Here is a 20929-nt window from a genome sequence, read left to right on the forward strand (position 1 = left end):
CTCTTCCACCTTCCAGTTAGGTTCACTGTCAGAGACTCAAGCTGGGAACTGTGTTTCCAGAAATGGGATCAGATCCATCCCAATTACCTGCCCTGTCTTTCTGAGCAAAGGCGGTCATTTTTTTTTGACTCTGGGTTAAAGTGTAAGATGTGGCATATCAATTCTGCAATCCATTTCATTGAGTCATTGATTTAAAGATAAGGAGGGGTGTAAGTGAGCTGCAAAACAGTAGTCCCATCTCTCTCAATTACGCAAGGTCCGAATCCAAATCTGTAATGCCACTGGGAAAATTTAGGGAAACTAAATAGCAAGCACGAAACTCGTTGTTTGTGTGAACAAAATGCTCACATGACAGGAAACATTTCTGGTAAGTGGCACAAGGCTTGTTTGCAGTCCTGACACATTAGTTGTCACCCTTGGGCATCAAGGCTGTGGAATCAATGGGTGGTTGGTTCCGATCCTGGCATCAGAGCGGAGAAGGTCAAGTGAAGGTACGATAAAGGGTTTTTTGAGTGGTTGGGCTTTGGCTCAGGAGTTAGTGATGAAGGATGAACATTTTAAAATAAGCATTAAAAGAGGCAGGAGAGGGGTTACAAAAGCTTTACTAACCCATGGAGGTAATAAGCCATAGATTACCTTACAACAGGGAGTGATTGAAATCGGGAATATTGTATCTACGGTTTAATTGGAGACAGGTTAGACAGGACTTCTGGGTGAACATAAGAGCAGTGAAATTATGTTTTGATTGCTTGAGCAGAGAGCTGGCATAGACACAATGGGCCAAGTGACCTTTTTCTGTGCTGTAAAACTGGTGTGCATGATCATTCTCTCTTCCTGAACCTGATTTTGAATCTTCTACTTCGTCAATATTGCTTATGCCTCACATTCTACTACAAAGTTTTTATTACTCATTTTAAGTTGAAGTAAAGCAGCAATACGGGGTCAATTTGACTCAGTTTTAAATTCTTCAATACCTGGACATATTGGTAAAAGTTCTGCTGCAGTTCAAAAGCTATATGGTATTTAACCAATAGTTCACAGAGTGTTGCGATTTATTCTTTATTTCATTTTGATACTGAGTTCTCTGTCTTTTTTACAGGTCTTTTGCAATTTCTTCCTGATTAAGTTCTCTTTTTACATGTAGCATGTAATAGCATTTTGTAGGGAAAAGTTTATTCAGTCGCAGCTTTACACAAAATTCTTGGTTCAATCATGTTCTGACATATAACTTTGCCTTTTCCTCGTCATCAAAGTATTACATGTACCTGTCCCAGATTGATGTTCCTCCTCCTCCTCCATTGCACACCTGCTCCAGGCACCCAGTTCACTCCCCACCCCACCACCACCACCACCACTTTCTTCGACTTGTGATATTGCCTACGCAAGGTGAGCTGTTTTGAGTTCTTCACACCCTCTACAGTGATCCTCACATGAGAAATGGGACTAAATTAGTATGGTAATTAATATAAAATTATGGCACTGCAGTTTAATTATAGCTAGTTAGTCATGTCATGAAGTAGTTGTTTAAAATGTTTCAGCAATGCACAAAAATGAGGGGAAAATAAGCTAAGGCACTCACTTCTGAGTCGTTTGATGTTCTTTCTCTTGTCTAATAGTAGTCAGTTACTGCAATCATAGAGCTTTTGTGGCTTTGCACATACCTGTAATCGGAGATAAAATTAGCAAGTCCCTACTCCCTAAAAATGTGTATCCTCTGGTTTTCCATCCTTCTGCCACCAGGTTTCCTGCGCTATTTCTTGTTTGTATTTAGTTAACTGAATTATGGGTAACCATTAAGATGGAAAATTTTAACTATATCTGGGCCAGGATTGACAAAATTTATTCCACTTTGTGACTTTGTTGATTCTACATTTGGTTCTTTCCAGTTCCCAAGGTCTAAGTTAGTTTGTTGCTAATAAAATTGGTTTGGAATTCTTGATGAATCTTAAGACATCTCTTTTCTCATCATTTGCACAGGTGTGAAATTATCCTACTGATTTTGCTTTAAACAGTAAGATAATTTCACATTTTTAAAGTGATAATTTCTCTTTCCCTTTGACCATACCTACAAATTTGCATTTCCCTTTCCAAATTTAAACTGTTTGACAATATTTTAAACTCATTCCTTTCTATCCTCACCAATTAGTTCTTTTCCCTCCACAAATGCTGCTTGACCTACTGAACCCCTCTTACAGATTGTTTTCTATTTAAATCCATTAATCTGCATGTTCACATGAAGTACCTCAAGATTTTTTTCCATTGTGCAAGTTGCTATTTCAAATATGTGCAGCCTATAATGTTGGGAAAGTGCAGATCATTAAAAGTCAGGTGCATGGTAAGCAATGTAACCTAAGGAGGTGTACACTGCATGTCTAGCAGTGTCTAACCATTCAATAGGCAGTGAGGATCGATTGGGAGCAGCCATATCTTGATAAATATATAAGGAAGAGATTATAAGTAGAGTGATGTCCATTTCTTAATCATCTAACCTTGTGTCTGCTATGTAGTCAGCATATAGTCTTATCAGTCTTCAGTTTTCCCCCACACAGACTGCACTGGAATCATTAACTAATGGTGTGAGGAGAATTTTAACTTTTGGAAAACTAAGTATGCTTAGGATTTCACTTAGTACGTCCTTGACTGTGTTTTATACTAAAAACATACCCACTTTGCTACCAGTGTGCATTTTCTGGTTGGTTAATTGAGGGAGACTGGTTGATACTCCTTATCCCAGGAAAATTTAGATTTATATTAAAGCGAAGCGTCAGCAAGTTCATCACAAGCCAAGTCTGACCTGTCACTTTTCCACTCCGCAGCTGGCCAGAAAATGATCAGATGCAGTGCACAGCCTCTCTTTTCTTATGTGGCAATAACTAGTCCACTGCTGTAGACTATCCTACCTCATCCCACACTTTGGAGAGACCGTAAGTTCTAGTAAAACACAAAATGTTGGAGGGACTCAGCAGGCCAGGCAGTATCAAGGGTCTCGGCCCGAAACATCGACTGTATAATGGTATGCAAAAGTTCTCAGATAACTTTTACCAAGGTCTCTGACCTTAATTAGCTTGTTAGGGCTATGGCTTGTTCACAGTCATCATTAGGAAAGGCCCGGTGATGCAAATTTCAAAGCTTTATATATACCCTGACTCCTCAAACCTTGTCCCAAAAATCAGTAACCATGGTTTCCTCTAAGCAGCTGCCTAGCACTCTGAAAATTAAAATAAATGATGCCCACAAAGCAGGAGAAGGCTATAAGAAGATAGCAAAGCACTTTCAGGTAGCCAGTTCCTCAGTTCGTAATGTAATTAAGAAATGGCAGTTAACAGGAACGGTAGAGGTCAAGTTGAGTCTGGAAGACCAAGAAAACTTTCCGAGAGAACCGCTCGTAGGATTGCTAGAAAGGCAAATCAAAACCTTCTTTTGACTGCAAAAGACCTTCAGGAAGGTTTAGCAGACTCTAGAGTGGTGGTGCACTGTTCTATTGTGCAGCGACACCTGCACAAATATGACCTTCATGGAAAAGTCATCAGAAGAAAACCTTTCCTGTGTCCTCACCACAACATTCAGCGTCAGAAGTTTGCAAAGGAACATCTAAACAAATTTGGTGCATTTTGGAAACCAGTCCTGTGGACTGATGAAGTTAAAATAGAACTTTTTTGGCCACAATAAGCAAAGGTATGTTTGGAGAAAAAGGGGTGCAGAATTTCATGAAAAGAACACCTCCCCAACTGGTAAGTACAGGGGTGGATCGATCATGCTTTGGGCTTCTGTTGCAGCCAGTGGCACGGGGAACATTTCACTGGTAGAAGGAATAATGAATTCAATTAAATACCAGGAAATTCTGGAAGCAAACATCACACTGTCTGTAAAAAAAGCTGAAGGTGAAAAGAGGATGGCTTCTACATCAGGATAATGATCCTAAACACATCTCTAAATCCATAATGGGCTACCTCAAGAGGCGCAAGCTGAAGGTTTTGCCATGGCCCTCACAGTCCCCTGACCTAAACATTGAAAATCTGTGGATAGACCTCAAAAGAGCAGTGTGTGCAAGATGGCCCAAGAATCTCACAGAGCTAGAAGCCTTTTGCAGGGAACAATGGGCAAAAATCCCCCAAACAAGAATTGAAAGACTTTGCTGGCTGCAGAAAGTGTTTACAAGCTGTGATATTTGCTAATGGGGGGGGGGGGTTACTCAGTACTGACCATGCAGGGTGCCCAAACTTTTGCTTCGGGCCCTTTTACATTTTTGTTATTTTGAAACTGTAAAAGATGGAAATAAAAAAGTAATCTTGCTTAAAATATTAAAGAAATGTGTCATCTTTAACTTTTTGCCTTTTGGAAATCAGGTCATCTCTTACTCGCTTAGCTATTCACAGTAACAGAAATTCTGACCAGGGGTGTCCAAACTTTTGCATGTCACTGTACTTTGTTTCCATATATACTGCCTGGCCTGCTGAGTTCCTTCAGCATTTTGTGTATATTGCTTGGATTTCCAGCATCTGCAGATTTTCTCTTGTTTAAGCTCTACGGAGAACTCATTTGCTATCTAGCATGGAAATGAGCTGTGCTGATTCAGACCTTGGGTAGTGGTGAATCATCCATATTCAGCCTTACTGTTAAAATTGCTCTTGATTGCTCTGCATAAGAATTGAATTGACTTTATTACTTACATTCTTCACATACATGAGTAAAAATATTTATGTTAAGTCTCTGTCTAAATCGGCAATGTGCAATTTATAGTAATTTGTAATAAGTAGAATGTACAACAGGACAGTTATAACATAGAAATACAATTGTGTCAGCATAAATAAATCAGTCTGATGGCCTGATGAAAGAAGCTGTCCCAGAGCCTGTTGGTCCTGGCTCTTATGCTGCGGTACCGTTTCCTGGATGGTAGCAGCTGGAACAGTTTGTGGTTGGAGTGACTCGGGTCCCCAGTGATCCTTTGGGCCTTTTTACACACCTGTCATTGTAAATGTCCTGAATCATGGGAAGATCACATCTGCAGATGCGCTGGGCTGTCTGCACCACTCTCTGCAGAGTCCTGCGATTGAGGGAAATACAGCTCCCACACCAGGCAGTGATGCAGCCAGTCAGGATGCTTTCAATTGTGCTCCTGTATAAAGTTCTTAAGATCTGGGGCCCCAAACCAAACCAAACCCACTGGAGGTGAAAGAGGCTGTTGTGAAAGGTACATACCAGCTGTTGTGCTTTTTTCATCACAGAGCTGGTATGTACAGACCACGTGAGACCCTCAGTGATGTGTATGCTGAAGAACTTAAAGCTGTTCACCCTCTCAACCCCAGATCCATTGATGTCAATAGGGGTTAGCCTGTCTCCATTCCTCCTGTAATCCACAACCAGCTCCTTTGTTTTTGTGACATAGAAGGAGAGGTTGTTTTCTGTGTTGTCTTAGTCAAAGAAGTGATTCCATTGATTCTACCCAGTTCTCAAGGTCTAAACTCAATAAGTACCTTAATTCAATTTTAACTCCTTCAGTAGAAAGCCTCTGACCTGTGATATCAGAAACCAAGACTTTTCCCGACCCTCATTTAAATTAGTCCCCTCTAGTTTTTCATTCCTCTTCCACTGGGTTCCATGTACCCTCCCTTGACTGTATTTAGTTTAACTGAATTTCAAATGAATATTTCCAACCAAATCCCTTTGCTCTGGGAGGTGTTTCAGCCAGAGATGTTCTACCTGATTCTCAAGGTCTAAGTTTGCTCTTTTGCTAAAAACATTTGTTGGGGAATACGTCAAGATGAGGTTTCAGTCATCTCTACTCTCTCATCATTTGCAATGATCATCAGCAAGCCCTTTTGCAGAAGTGTGAACTCTGGGGGCTAGACCCCATGGTTGAACCACTTGAAGGCAAGCTCTCGCAGTGAAAGTGAATTCTCCATGTCCAGAAAGAGATGGGAGGGGGGTGGAGGGGAACTTGTTATAGTTCATATTCAACAACTAGGGGAAAAAAAAACAATTTCAGTTTTTGTGTTTTAATTATCAGTCACTAGAAGATCTAGAAGAACAAAAGAGGAAGAAAAAGAAGGAGAAGATGGTATTTGGCTCCATTTCGCGAGTGTTTGCCAGGGGCAAGCAACGGAAGTCCCTGGATCCCGGCCTCTTTGATGGTACTTCTACCGATTATTACGTAGAGGAAGATGCAGATTGGTGATAAACAGCCACTCATTCGCAGAGTGTGTGTGTGTGTGTGTGTGTGTGTGTGTGTGCGCGCGCGTGTTTGTGTGTGTGTGTGTGTGTGCTCACCATCTTGTTAGATCGAATTGCGTGTGGGCACACACCGTTCTTGGATGTGTGTGATTGTGTGTGTGTGTGTGTGTATGGGGGGCACATCCATGTGCTCATTACATGTGTGCATGTCTCTGTTTTTAAAGTTTAAAATACGTGAGTGCTGGGGCAGGTCCAGCACACTCTGTAATTAATGTGTGTATATATATACATATATATATATAAATTTGTGTGGATAATGTCACCTGTGAATCTGTGGAGCAACACGGCTGTGTTTTAACTTACTGATACTGGAACTTTGAAGGACAGCTGTAACTGTAAATAACTGCAATTGTGCACTTTGTGCTTCTTTGTAAGGTAATTTCTCCTGTTTGTTAGTCCCATGTCCCACTGTATGTTGTATACCATCAGTTTGACAATTGATTGGAACCTCCTCACTTCAACTGGGCATGCTCACGATTTCCATTGTCTTTAAACCAGGGCCTCAGTTTCCAAATTATGATCAACTGTAAGACTTGGTAATATCTTTAAGGCTTCATTCCCATTGGCTGAGCATGCTCTGTTTGAAAAATTGAGGTGGTTCAATTAAAGAGACCTTGTTCTACCTTTCTCATTTACAGCTGGTCGATCCCACATGGGTAATAATTGGAAGTGAATACACTACAGGGACTATGAACCACATCTGCTGTATAGACCTAGGCATGAGGTGGGGATCTTCAACCTTCACCACAGCAAGGTTGTGCACATCAGAGATCTCACTCCCGTCTATCTACAACCAGTTTAATATAATTCACCTAAGCATAGGAACCAGGGAGCAAGAGTGGCAGTATAATCCTCCTGACTGTTCTACCATTCAGGCCCATCTGCAATGTTGACTTTGGCCCACATCCTTAAAAAGCCCCTAACAAAAAACCTGGCAATGTTTGTTTATAAATTATCAATTAAACTGGCATCAACTGTGGTTTGTGGAATAAAGTTCCAAGCTTGTACAAGGCATTACACGTAAAGATATTTCTGAATCTATACCTGGAACGGCCTGGCTCAAATGTTTAGGTCAATATCTGTCAGCCTCTAAGTTTCCCTAACCAGCAGAAATTGTTTTAACTTGAACATACTCCAACACTGCCCCTGAAATATGTTGTGCACTTTTTAAAAACACTACATTATCCTATAAATCCCCGTAAATTAAATCCCAATTTGTGTAACTCTGACAATAGAATTATAGCATTCTGTTAGATCTACAGTGGGGACTGAAGGCAATATCATTTCCGCAGATGTGATGTGATGAACCCAACATCCCACATTGGCCCAACGAGATCTCTGGTCATAGCTTCCACCTCCATATATTCCGGTCCCTTCAGCCAGTATTCCATTAACTTTATTTTCCATACCTCGTTTTGATGATCTAAGTATTTGAATCAAGAAACACTGGATGCAGCATTTATCTAACATCAACATCATTCTCTGAATCATTCCTCTGAATGAAAAGGAATCCCACACAAGAGTTTAAGTTTGTCATTGGGTCATGGAATATTTCTGTAATCTCAGACAATTGTAGCCATGATAGGTAGAAGCCACTTGCTACTGCAGTAGAGTAACCCCTAAACGTGATGCTTCTGATTCTGTCACAATGTCATTCTTGATACATAATTCCCTTGGTTAGTGCTGGCTACGAGATTGAACAGTGCACTATCCCCCAACCACAGCTATGCCGGGTGTCTCCAGTAATCAGTCATTACATTGGGCAGCCAGCTGTGAATTGTCAGCTACTCTGAATGATTAGTTCATTTCATTAAATTATTGTGGGACCTATTAGTTAAATTATTGTAGGATTTTCACCTTGCAGGCCAATAATCTATTCCAAACAGCCTTTATATGTGGACCAAGAAAGGATAATGGTCTCTTTAAAAATTGTCAAACTGCAAATAATGTCAAACTAACACACTACCATCAAATGGGGAACTGCAAATATGCAACTCCCTATTCTGCTTTGCAAAGGAAGCTGTGGGAATTGGAATGTTGGTGACATCACTTCCTGTCGAAAGACCAGCTGCAGGGGTTAACTTGCATGGGATGGTGGACGTTCTTTTTTTTTTGTAAGTCTTCTGTTTTATTTTTTAAGGAGACAGTTTTTATTCCTGTTTAAGATGTTGTCAAACTTACAAGTTATTTCAATTCCACTCTGCCAGTCTGTTGTAGTTCAGACCTTTAGAATTTGTGAGGCTGTGTTCACTGTACAGAAAGCCAATGCCTCCTAAAGCATTGAAAGTCAGTCATCACATCCTCTGTCAGCTAACTCAAAGAAAAAATTCTTAACCGTGATTGTACATTAACTTAAGAGTCAGGCGGGCTGAAACAATATTTTCTGAGCCTGTTGCTTGCATGGTGAAAGGCTGGAATTTTAAATCCCTTGTAAGCTTGACATCTTTTTAAAAGCATTCCCGCTCACTTGGGGGTTCTTTTTATTTGTAAATTAGGTAAAATAATGCTACCAATACTGAAAGAAAATGGATTTATTTAAGAAACTAAATAGAAAATTTATGCTGGGGAAATTTAGAGTCAAATTGTTTTATCCCCGCACTGAATGCTATGAGAAACTCAGCAGTGCGGTTTCAACTACAAGTGGATTAAAATAAAGCCTATTTTAAAATAAATGGTACATCTTCTCTGTGGTTTCCTATATAGAGGTATAGGTCACAATCATGGAGCAACTCAGGGTCAAACATCAAAGGACTTTATGTCAGACTCCAGGGCTCATTTTCCTTTTGGTCTTGGTATCTCTGCTCTCCTCAGGAGGTTAGTGATTCCCCCCCCCCCACCCCACCCCACTGGAGCTGGGTGGGTTTAACGAGTGTTAGCCCATTAGAAGCCTTTTAGGATAAGCAAAGTGGTGTGATGGAATTAATAGTGACAAGATTTGTTTTTGTACACGTCACTCAAAGTTAAGGCAACTGTATAAATAATCAAAAGGTAGAACATAGTGGTCTGAAAATGGAATTCTCTACCTCTGGTTGGTGTCCAAACAGCTGACAATTTTTAATAAAAGGACACATTTTCATAATGCTGTTTAAATGTGATAAGGGTTCCTTCCTCTACTGCCCTTTCAGGCAAATGGATTCCAGGAACCTTCCTCACGATGAAAGAAAATCCTAATCTTCTTTCTAATCCTTCCACCAATCACTATATACCAATGTCTTCTTTTTTCTGACCCTTCCACTAAGACAATAGACAATAGGTGCAGAGCTAGATCATTCGGCCCTTCGAGGAGCTGGAGTCACAGATCTACACTGTAGAGAAAATAGGCTCTTCCTACCCATTTACCCTGTCTAGTCCCCTCATGAGTTTCTGCACTCAACTGCAGTGTACAAACTGTTTGTACCAAGGTAAACAGCCCCAGTCCGTTCAGTCTTCCCTCACAACTAAAATTTTCCAAGCCTGACAACATCCTCATACACTTCCTTTGTGTCCTAGCCTGTAGTTTGAACTTCCCTGCAACATGATATGCTGTAGCTCAAACTGTCGTATAAATTTGTTCCAGCATTTGTTGGTAAATTGGCTTATTGTTGTCACCTGTGACAAGGTACAATGACATTGCAAGTACAGCATCATAACTCCAGAAACCTGGAGTTCAATCCTGACCTCCAGTGATAACTGTGTGGAGTTTGCACACTCTCCCTGTGATCGTGTAGCCATTGTAAATTGCCCCTGGAGTGTAGGTGATGGAATCGGAGGAGGGGGAGTTTAATAGGGTTGACGTGAATGGATATTGATAGACTGAATTCTGTGGGCTGTACGGGATGCTGCTGTGATGTCTGTTTCTGAGACTCACATTTTCTCCCTGGTCTTGTATCCTAAACATCGGCTTATTATGCAAACCAAACTTGTACCCTTTGAAGAGGTTAATATCAGACAAGTTGCCCATGAAGGAAAAGTTCCAGCACAGTTTTTCAGAAAGCCGGAAAATACTTACAGCACAGAAAGAGGTTAGTTGAACCCACACTGGTGAAAAGGAGCAGCCATCTTGACGACCCACCTTACAGTATTTAAGAATCTGCGGACTCCAACATTCTTCTATTCCTTCAGTCTTCTCAATATCCTCCCACACTGTGTCTTCTGTTTCCACGTTACACCTTTCCAGATTCATCACCTCATACTGGAATTTAGTTTTCCAGTCTTCTGCTCAACTAACCAACCATTTCCATCCGAAAGCTTTCCCCTTCCCTGTCAGCTGTATTGCCAATTTAAAACATATGCAAACACCTTCTTTGTGCCCCCAGCATTTAAGTCCAGTTCTCTAATGTATAACCACAGAAAGCATGGACTCTTGAATTACCAAAGATTATTGCTCTTAGAATGAAGTGAAACTGCTTGATTGTGTACAAGTGGTCATAGAAGAGAGGCAACGAGTCCAGATATCTCACCCCGACAGTGTGTCTGTGGATCAACCTTCACGACTGCATGAAATTCCCCAGAGAGGATATTACAGATTTACCTTCAAGTGTGGCTCTGCTTCATTTGTGAGCCTCTGTTCTAGGAATCTAAGTGAATCAAGTTTCTTTTCGCCTTGGTAAACTGATGCAAGTTTGCTCAGTCTCAGCTTCTTGTAATTTCAGTGAAAAGAGTTTTAATAACAAGCCAAATTTTTAATCAAGGATTTATAAATTGAATTAAGTTGAGAGAGGGACTGGACCATCCATTCTATGTGTGTTGTGATTATAAGTTAGTAAGAAGATGGAGACGTAAGAGTTAGTCTGTTCTGCTATCCAATTAAATCACAGCTTTCTCCTTCTTTACCCCATTACTCTAGAAGCCCTTCTTTCATAATTCCATCTTTCTCAAGCTTGAAAGGTGAAAGCTTTATCTATGCTAGCAACCTTTTGGGAATAAGAGCCTCAGACATACAGGGTTCCATGATGTAATTTAAAGTTTAGAATGACTTTAGTCAATACTGCCTAAACCCAATTATTGGGTAACTTCTATCACTGATACTTATGACTTCTGCATCTTCTAACATAACAATGAGTGTATTCATCATTAGCCACCCACTTACATTAAGCCTACACTGATGTTTTTATTTTTTCCCTCATTCCCATCAACACCGCCCCCCTCCCCACCAGATTCTAAATTCACCTGCGTACTTGAGACCATTTTCAATGGCCAGGTTAACCTACCAGCCTGCACGTCTTTAGAATGCACCCCAATGATCTCTGCGTGGTCAGAGGGAGAACGTAGGAACTTTGCACAGGCGCCAGTGGAGATCAGTACCGAACCTGGTCCCTGGCGTGGCATTCTGACACTCTGATCTGCTCTGACATGAACCTGCTGATTGACATTCTGTGGATGAACCTCCTGGTGCGTCTCCACCTAAAACTCAGGAAAATATCTATGTGATAATCTAAAGTGGTGAAGCTTTAGTGCTAGGAAGCTCATGTTGGCGATAAATAAGGCTCAGCAGTCTCACAGATGGAACAGGAGCAGCTTGATTCAAATACTTTCATCTGTTTATTTGCTTAAAGCTGGAGGTCAAGGCCCAGTATTATAATCGTTGACTGTTGTATCTCATTTGAACATTTGTACCAATTAGCTGCATATTTTGATAACATGCTGCCTTCATTCCAAGTCCCGAGAGCAACATTACAAGATTCTGCTAAGCTTATTTGTGGTAGTGATTTCCAGGTTCATTAAAATTGCAGTGCAGGCCTTTGAGATATTGAGAAAGATGTAAAATCTTAGATCTTCCCCACCATGCACCAAGTATAAAGACTCAGATTAAAAATGGTTTCTTCAATCTGTGAAAGTACTTGACCCCTTTAAGCTAATATTGATCCTTACGTGTGGGATCTGGGAATTTACGAACTTCCTTTGAAAGAAGAAAATCAACTCATCAAGGAGAAACCGGTGTTTGTGCTGGTACTTGTAGCATCCATGTTCCATGTGCAAGCACCAGTAACATGTACTCCACTTTCAGAGCAGCACAAGGTCAGGCAAACAGTACAACCCCACCTGTGTGTTACCCCCAAACTGAGGTGACCAGACCCTTCTGCACCACACCGCCGTTTTTCCGCTGTGCTGTCTAAAGGTTGTTCGGAGCTTCAGCACGTAGAAACTCGGACAGACTTCCACATTCGGAACCCACACCGAAGAACTTAATTTTGGCCTGAGGTTTTCTTGTTAAATTAGAGATAGGTTTACACTTACAACAAAGAACAGCAGCAGAGAGTTTTTAACCCCCTTCTTCTCAGCACAAGAGACTACCATCCTGTCAGTCAGTCTGGACTAATCTAACTTCATTTGCTGTGCCTCATTGTATCCAGTCTCTGCTGATCTTGCATCATTCTGTACATCTCAGTCATATCACTTGCATTCTTGAATGTGGAAGCATACGAGCAAAATGAATCTCTCATCGCATTTTTGGATCTTGAATGTCCATTCTGCTCACTGAACAACTGGGTGGAAATTTCAATTTAACATCTCGCCCAGACCTAGCACCTTTTGCAATGTTGCGCTATAGTCTTGAATCCATTACATGAAAGGGCAGCGGAAGGAAATTCAGGAGGGGATTGGCTTGTTCCAAAGAGGGGAAATGTGCAAGGCACTGGCACAAGAACAGCAGAGTGGGAATAATTGAACAGCTGCCTAATTCCAAAGTTTGCTTGTGCTGGAGTGCACTTAAATCCCACAGCATTGTGTCAAGCTGGTCCCAGTCAAGGGTTAAGGACCTTTTGAGTATTGCGGGAGCCCACTTGCAGGCTGTCACTGTCACGGACAGCTTTTCTTACGTATCAATCAATGTCCCTGGCTGAGGTGCTAAACAGCAGTCAAGCAGAGGTTTTGTGGGAGCCGGTTCAGCATCGTGCAGAAATGACTGGTGTGATTTTTGAAAGGAATTAATAAAACAGGCACTAATAGAAAGCTGCTTTTTGCTGGAACCGAGACAGAAGTGGGATCAGCAGTTCACGAGCAAAGCATAACTAAACCGTGAATCTCCTGCCTTCAGGGTTTTATTTAATTTAGTTTGGTAATTTTCAGTGTTTGTTCAGCAAAATTGGGCATTTTATTTTTTTTAAATAGTCATGAGCTTGGAAAGCTTCGGTCTCTATGAAGCTTTACCTCTTTTTATAAAAGAAACGTAATTGTCTTTTACTGTAATCTTTAGTCACTTGCCCCACAGTTTTACCCAGTGTGTGGTCCTCCTCACACACTGCTGAGCGGTGTATCACAGTCAGATTGGGTTGATCCAAGATGTGTATGACTGTTGAAAGTCATACACGTTGTTCTAAAGCAAAACGTTAATTCTGCACGGTGGACATCCATTGCCAGTGAAGAGTTATGCCAATGGAGGAGAAAGAACTTACTTACCAGGCCACATTGGTTAATTGGCTACAGTACAATGCCTCTAGTATGTAACTTAGATTAGAACTAGTCGGTGGTGTTGGAGTTGCTAATGGATTATGAAGGGAACAAGTGGGCTGGGTGTCAGATCAGAGTAAGTGGTGTAGACTAGGTGTGTTGAAAGGTCCATTTTTGTGTTGCGTAGTTCTATGATTCTGTACTGTGTGCTGCTGGTACTAAAAATTCATGACATTAGTGATGATCAACAGGTAATGAGCTAAAGACATTATTTATCTTCAGTAAGAGTTTCAGAATCATTAGTATAGGGAGCGGAGTAGACTCTGGATCTAAGTTTCCCATTGAACCGTGTGATGTAGACTCAGAGTAAGGCTGTCTTTCTCTTTTCTCCTCAGTGTTCTCTTTCCAGAGTAACAGTCCATCACTCTCCAATTCGTCACTCTTAGAGTTGGCCATCGTTGGTGTCATTTTCTCCTTGGCTGAGGAAGGCATGTTCCTTCCCCTGCCCAGTCAGTCCTCAACACTCTGTCCTGACCTACAGTGGCTCTTACTCATTGGGTCCGTGCCAAATTTATCCTCTCAAAATATCCCCCTACCAGATCAGAGCTTTAACTCCTTGCCCATCCCCACTTTAAGTCTTCTGCTTCTCCAGTACTAGTCGTCCAGCTTCCGAACTGGCTGAGGAATCAGAACTCTTGAGGAAGTTAAACCCACTGTTAATATTCCGAGACTTGCCTCAATCTGAGCTCACGAGCTGAAGCTCTAATAGGGAAAGCAGCAGGGGCAGGTTACATTGCTCAGGGGAACAGTGGAGGAAATTGATGTAGAGTCAGTCATGGAAGAATCAATATAGCCCCAGTAGCTACTTTATTAGGTACTCCTGTATGTTCATGGTCTTCTGCTGCTGCAGCCCATCCACTTCGAGTTCGGCATGTTGTGCATTCAGAGATATCTTTCTGCACTCCACTCTCAGCTTCCTGTCAGCCCGAACCAGTCTGGCCATTCTCTGACAAGGCGTTTTCACCCACAGAACTGATGCTCACTGGACGTTTTGTTTCTCGCACCATTCTCTGTAAACTCTAGAGACTTTTGTGTGTGAAAATCCCAGGAGCTCAGCAGTTTCTCCGCCCGTCTGGCACCAACAATCATTCCATGGTCAAAGCCACTTGGGATCATATTTCTTCCCCATTCTGTTGTTTGGTCTGAGCAACAACTGAACCTCTTGACCGTGTTTGTGTGCATTTATGCACTGAGTTGCTGCCACATGATTGGCTGATTTAGACATTTGCATTAATGAGCTACTGTACCTAATGAAGTGGCCACTGAGTGTAGATAATTAAGTATCTTTTTATCATGGGTGGTGTTTAAAGAATCAAGGGGCCACATTGCATGCCTTATGGCATCACAAGTATCTTGGGCTCTTATGTTCACTATCCCTGTGAGGTTATACACACTGATCCTGTCTGAACTAAAGCAGTGAGTCTTGGCTGATTCACAACAGACCCAGTGATCCTGGTGGCAGGGCGTCTGAGAAAAGAGCCTGAGTCCTGTTATTAATTGACATTTACTGACTTTCATCATCAGGCTGGCTGGGTGGTGATTAGTGCAGAGGCAATGAAGTTCCTAGTTCAAATCCCTTCTGAAATTGAAGGAATGTATTGCCGTGGGATGGAGGTGAAGGCAGAGATGGATGCAAAGGTAAAAATATTCCAAAACTATCAGTCAGACTTTTTTTTAACATTCCTCTGAATCTGTTCCACAATTCAACCTGGTTAGGTCATATATGAGACATAATTGAGTTTGGTCATAAAGTGGGACAAATAATTCAGCCTAAGCCGGCTGTATTGACTACCTTTCTTTTGCCCCAGTTGCACTTTTGGAAAGACCTGGTCCTACATTTTCTAAAGTACTGGAATGGAATAGTTAGTTCCATGCGATCCTAAACTTCCCAAATGTGCACACCAGTCGTATGGAAATCTTAAGAACATCATAGCAAACACATAGGGAGCAGGATGAGCTTTCTTGGATCATCAATGCATCATCTTCAACAGGTATTTTTCCTACTTAAGATAGAAAAGCTGGGTGAGTGGCCTGTTTTATAGATACTTCAAGCCTTCAGATCTGAGTCAGGAAACAAACGCAAATTTTCTTTTTAACCACGTTGCACTAGTCAACCGATTAGGTCACCCTGAGGCTAAGTTCAAACCACAGATTATGAAAACCTGTTCCAAGCAGTGTTGCTGCACACTGCCCTGGGTTCTTGTGTCATCAAAGCTTTGGACACCAGAGGAGATTGCAACAGAACCTGAAGTTAGAGGTCTCATATTACTCATTGCAGCGACTGTTGTGTTAGATGTTACCACAGTTATATTTTTTAAAAAAAAGAAGTCCATCTGAGAATTGTAGCTTAAAATCAATAAAAGAATAAATTTATGGAAAATTTTGACTGTTTATTGTCGGACTGATGAGCTTTTTTTGCAAAAGATAAAACATCCCATATTCCCCAGATGTATGTCTACTTACCTTCCATCGTGTTTTGTTTCTGTTCACTACTTCTTAAAGTCTCCTCAACACTAATAATCACACGTGTGTCTGTGAGGGACCTCTCACACCACCACCCTGCCTTATCACAGCTCATTGCCTCTAACCCATCCTAAACTCTGCTTTGGTAAAATTGTCATGTTATACAAGGAAGCCCAGTTCTGCTCGGTGCCTGGTAAGTCTCTTTTACTCCACGTGTTCCGAAATATGTCTAAATAATTTTACAGTTGTCATGACATGGTTGATAATCTTTGCTTAATTTCACAATTCATTATTGCCATTTGAATTAAGACCAGAAAAGTTTGGAATGCACAGATCAGGAAATCTCTTTAGAGAGCATTAATGTTTCAGTTGAATGACTTTCATCAGATTTGAAGCATCATCTCTGCTTCTTTCGGAGGTGCCGCTGCCTGACCTGCTGGATACCTCCAGCATCTGCCCTACTTGGCTATTGTTATTATTGTTGACACCTGTTTTGGGAATCCTTGGTTAAAGTGATTACATGCTGCTTGATTTTTCCAGTCTCCAATTGCAGTGATTTTGTATTTTTCTCCATGTGAACCATTGTGCAGATTGGAAAACAGCTTGCTGGCCTTGTGTGTTTACCTATTCTGTTAACGTTGGCGCGCTTTGCTGAGGTCCGCATCGACTCATGGAAGCCAGGGGTCCCCAACCTCTTTATGCCATGGACCCCTACCAATAACTGAAAGGTCTGTGGACACCAGGTTGGGCGCCTCTGATTTAGGCAAACACCTCAACCTACCTTTTCTTTTAATGCTTCTTCATACGAAGCTCCTTACTTGGCTCAGTAAGTTTATCCAGTGAGTTACTGAGAGCTGCAGACTCAGCTCCTGATTTGTACTCCATTAACAGATTATAATTGGGGCAGCAGTAAGAAGCCAAATAGTTGTTGCCAGCATCACAGCATGGCTTAGAGAGGGACAGTCAAACCAAAATCTGTAATTGATAAAAACAATAATAAATCGAGCAATTCTTAGTTTGAACAATAATAAATTTCCAGTTTAAGATGGTCCTACCGAAGGCATGCAATGGCTTAACGACTTTGAACCTGAATGTCTTTCCCTTTGCTAACTGGCACGTAAGCAGCTCACAAATTGCAGAGTATTAGCCAGAATTTGCAGGGTAGAGATAGGTCATCCAGCCCAATAGACATGAACTTCTTCCAGACATGTCTCACACTAACAAAATTGTTCTATCACTTTCCATCATATCCAGCTTCCCCTCAACTACAAAAATGCATTTCACATTAACTACATCTTGTGGCATCATGCTCGTACATCTCACCACTGCCTCAGTAAAAGGTATTTTTTTCTTAAATTCTCTGTTAGATTTATTAGCCCCGAATTTTGAATGTTCAGTTCTCCACATACACATCAATGAATAATTTTTAAAGCTTCCATTAACTAAACTTTCAGTCTTCTTTCTAGACGGAGTAAAAAATGTTTTATTCCTTTTTATTGTGATTAGAGAGACCGCCATCTGTATTGTTCAGGAATTGCTGCCTCACTGAGGTAACTGAAAGTAAAATCATTGTCAAGTTTTGTCAGCACCTTAAGAGAAAGAAACAAGTAATGACAATTTCAGCCACCTTCCTGTTCACAAAATGAGCAGCCATCACCATCTACTTCCCTCCCCACCCTCACTCCTGACCAGCACGCTAAGCACCACCTTACACACTGATGGTGCCAGTCGCAACCAGCTATGGCACCTGGGAATTCATTTACAGATGTAACACCCCCTCACTGAGCTTGTGTGCAAACTTTGCTCGTCAGCTGGCTCTGCTAACAGTCACGTGATTCAGCTGCGAGAAGGCCACCTTTCTTAAACAATATATATCTAGGGTCATTATGATTTGAGTTCACCCCCACAGGAAAATTGAGGTGTTTCGATGGATGCTGCGTAAATACTGCCAATACACAATAAGTAACAGATCATACACCACATAAAGAAAATGTATTTACTAATTTCAGCTTTATCGAAGTTATTAAGAGAAAGAAAAGGGAAAAAAAAGTAATGGGCCCATTACAATTAAAGCAGTCTAAATGTGCACATGTATTGTCCACAAGCTGGGTATGACAGTTCCGGCGCTGAATCCTCATCACCAACCACCAGTAGAACTTCCCACCTTGGACTCTTTTCATCTCGCGAGGCACTCCTTGCAATTGCATCTTCCCATTGGATTGAATCCTTTGTCTGTCTCTCATGATCTTCTCCACCTCCCCCGCCAAAAGACCACAAACTCCACCAGCGTCCGTCACAAATTTCTCTCCACCCAGCTCTCTCTAGAACCTTCTCCCAATTCCACCATCCTGATTGGCTGACACAACATTCCCTAAGTTGAACATCACCGTCCCTGACCTTTAGCCGAAAACAAGTCGTCCTACCAGCGGGACATATTGTTTTTACGGAAAACTACTAAATGAAATACCCTACAGCATTAACCATAAAAAATCTTAACCAGGGCATTACACAGAAAATGTGCAAAAGTGATTCACAAATAAAAGTCACTGTTCAACTGTCACCTCATCTCTGCCACTGATTCAATGGAAACCCCTTTTGGATGGACGTTTTAAACACCACTGCATGCTAGGAGGTTGGTCCATCTGTCAGTAGCTCCCATTCATTGATGTTGTGGCTGCCTCTGCAAGTGGTTGGCGAGGCACTAAGCATCCCCAGCCTGTCCTTTGACCTCGCCTAGATTCTTCTGCCTTCAGCGGATTCACCCCCTCAACCAAAATCTTGAGATGGAGAAACGTCAATGAAACGAAGGCCCATTCTCTCACCACGCCACAGATGAAGCAGAGGGATAACTATTTATTGGTAGATAGCAACTATATCCAAATCACACCGACGTTCCCTTTTCATAAAGTGTCCACATTTCATTGGCGCGTCAAGTTGGAGCAGTAGTTACTCCACATAGCAGTTCTTCATGACAATTATGGCTTTGGGAAGATATTGGATAGAAACAGGGAGTCATGGGAGGGAAATAATTCAGGCTCTGCTACAGAATTGCTTTCCAGTCAGTAGGTAGTAGTATTAATAGAACAATCTATCCCTTCATCCACGAATGTTGATAACTTCATTCAATGCACATTGCGTGGATGGATCATGCTTTAGGGATCGGCATTGTTCTGAGAAGAAAATTGTGTTGCTGTTATCTAAATGACTATCAGTTTGTTTTCAGTGATCTTCCAGTACTAGACATTTTCATGCAGCAAGCATGTTTCTGTCTTAGAACCATTGGGCTTATGTATCAACTGCAGGCCCACTATCTGACCCAGTCCATTAAAGAAACTTTAGAAGAAACGGAGCTGGATCTGACAGGGGTACCTGACACACTGCCACACATTGCCCTGACTCGTGCACAGAAAACTGACCACACAGAAAGGGTTCATTTGGCAGCTATGGTCGAGAATTACTATTCAGACCAATTCTAACTCCCAACCCCTGGATCCTTTGCCTGGCGTGCTGTATGTCACTGCCTCTTCACATACTATCCAGGTACTTTTCAAATATGATCCGAGCTTCAGGTCTCACAAATATAAGTCGCTGCAACAAACTGATCTGGGAACCAAAAGGGAAAGTCAATTGAACAGATAACACAGGGAATGGGAAAAGGAGACTCGCCATCGGGACTGCATAGATGATAGGGTGGTTGTCTGGTCAGTCCCGCTCAGTAATAGCACCACTGTCCGACACATTGTGTCTCCTTCGATGTAGAGCAGGAGAAGTCTTGATGCCCATTGTCACAACTCAACCCAGTCCTGGCTGAGATCAACAACCACTTATACTTACGTGGTGCCTTTGACAAAGAATCAAGCACCGAGTTGCATTGTCGGAGAAAATCCTGACACTATTGCTAAGGAACTATGATGAGTTGTAGACTCCCACAGTCCTCTGGGTAAAAAAAACGTACATTGTCTCCCCACTGATCCTTCTCCCAAGTACTTTCAATCTATGTCCCCAAGGATATCTCAGGTGAAACAGGTCTTTCATTTACAGTCTATGTAGGGCCCCCTTAATTTTATACTCAGTTAAATCCCTCTGTTCCATAGAAAGTAATGCTAATCTATCCTCCTGACTACAATTTCCAATCTGACAACAATCTTGCTTTTCTTCTCTGCAGCCTCCCTAGCGAAATCACATCTTTCTTGCAGTGTGGAGGCCTGAATTATACAGTGTTCATCTTGTGACATGATAAATTTATACACAGTTCTAAAATAAAGTGTTTCTGCTAATAAACAGAAGTATCCTATGTGGGTTTTTAACTACCTCATTGACCTTCCCATCTACCTTAAAGAATCTGTATCTATTCTGCACGATATGAGATCCTTTTCTTCATCATTGTTCGTGCCCTCCCTTGTGGCTCCTTATCTCACACCTCTCGAGATTTAAATCCATTTGTTATTTTTCTGCCAGGCTGAGTGGACCATCCATAGTCTTCTGAGATCAAGAGCTTTCCTCCTCCGTCAGTCACACTGCTCAGGAAATTCGTTCCAGTGAGGTGCTGAGAGACCGCACTTGCTCTGTACGGTCACACTTTATTCTGCACTCCCTTACAGCTTTGCCCCATACCACCTCAATACACTGTTGTAATGAGTTGACCCGTACGCACAGTGGGCAAATCAAGTTTTTCACTGTAGATGTGACAATAATAAACCAATTTGAAAGAAACCACAGAATATAAACTGCCAAAATACGCTGATTTGGGATCAAAACGGACGGTGGGAAATGGTAAATTGGTTAGACTGTTATTATGGAGCTGCTA

The 20929-nt window shown here is 41.6% G+C and overlaps 1 protein-coding gene across 4 annotated transcripts in view; it reads left to right on the forward strand.

Moving 5' to 3' along the window:
• The window catches only part of LOC132382047 (kazrin-like), a 726142-nt gene that overhangs the window by 588415 nt on the left and 116798 nt on the right, over positions 1–20929 (forward strand). For all 4 annotated transcript variants that reach the window (XM_059951869.1, XM_059951868.1, XM_059951871.1 and 1 more), the window contains one exon: positions 6008–6131. In XM_059951869.1, the coding sequence (XP_059807852.1) occupies positions 6008–6131 (124 nt within the window). The remainder of the gene's footprint in view (positions 1–6007; positions 6132–20929) is intronic.

This window comes from Hypanus sabinus, chromosome 27, assembly GCF_030144855.1.
Source record: "Hypanus sabinus isolate sHypSab1 chromosome 27, sHypSab1.hap1, whole genome shotgun sequence".
NCBI classification, from domain to species: Eukaryota; Metazoa; Chordata; class Chondrichthyes; order Myliobatiformes; family Dasyatidae; genus Hypanus; species Hypanus sabinus.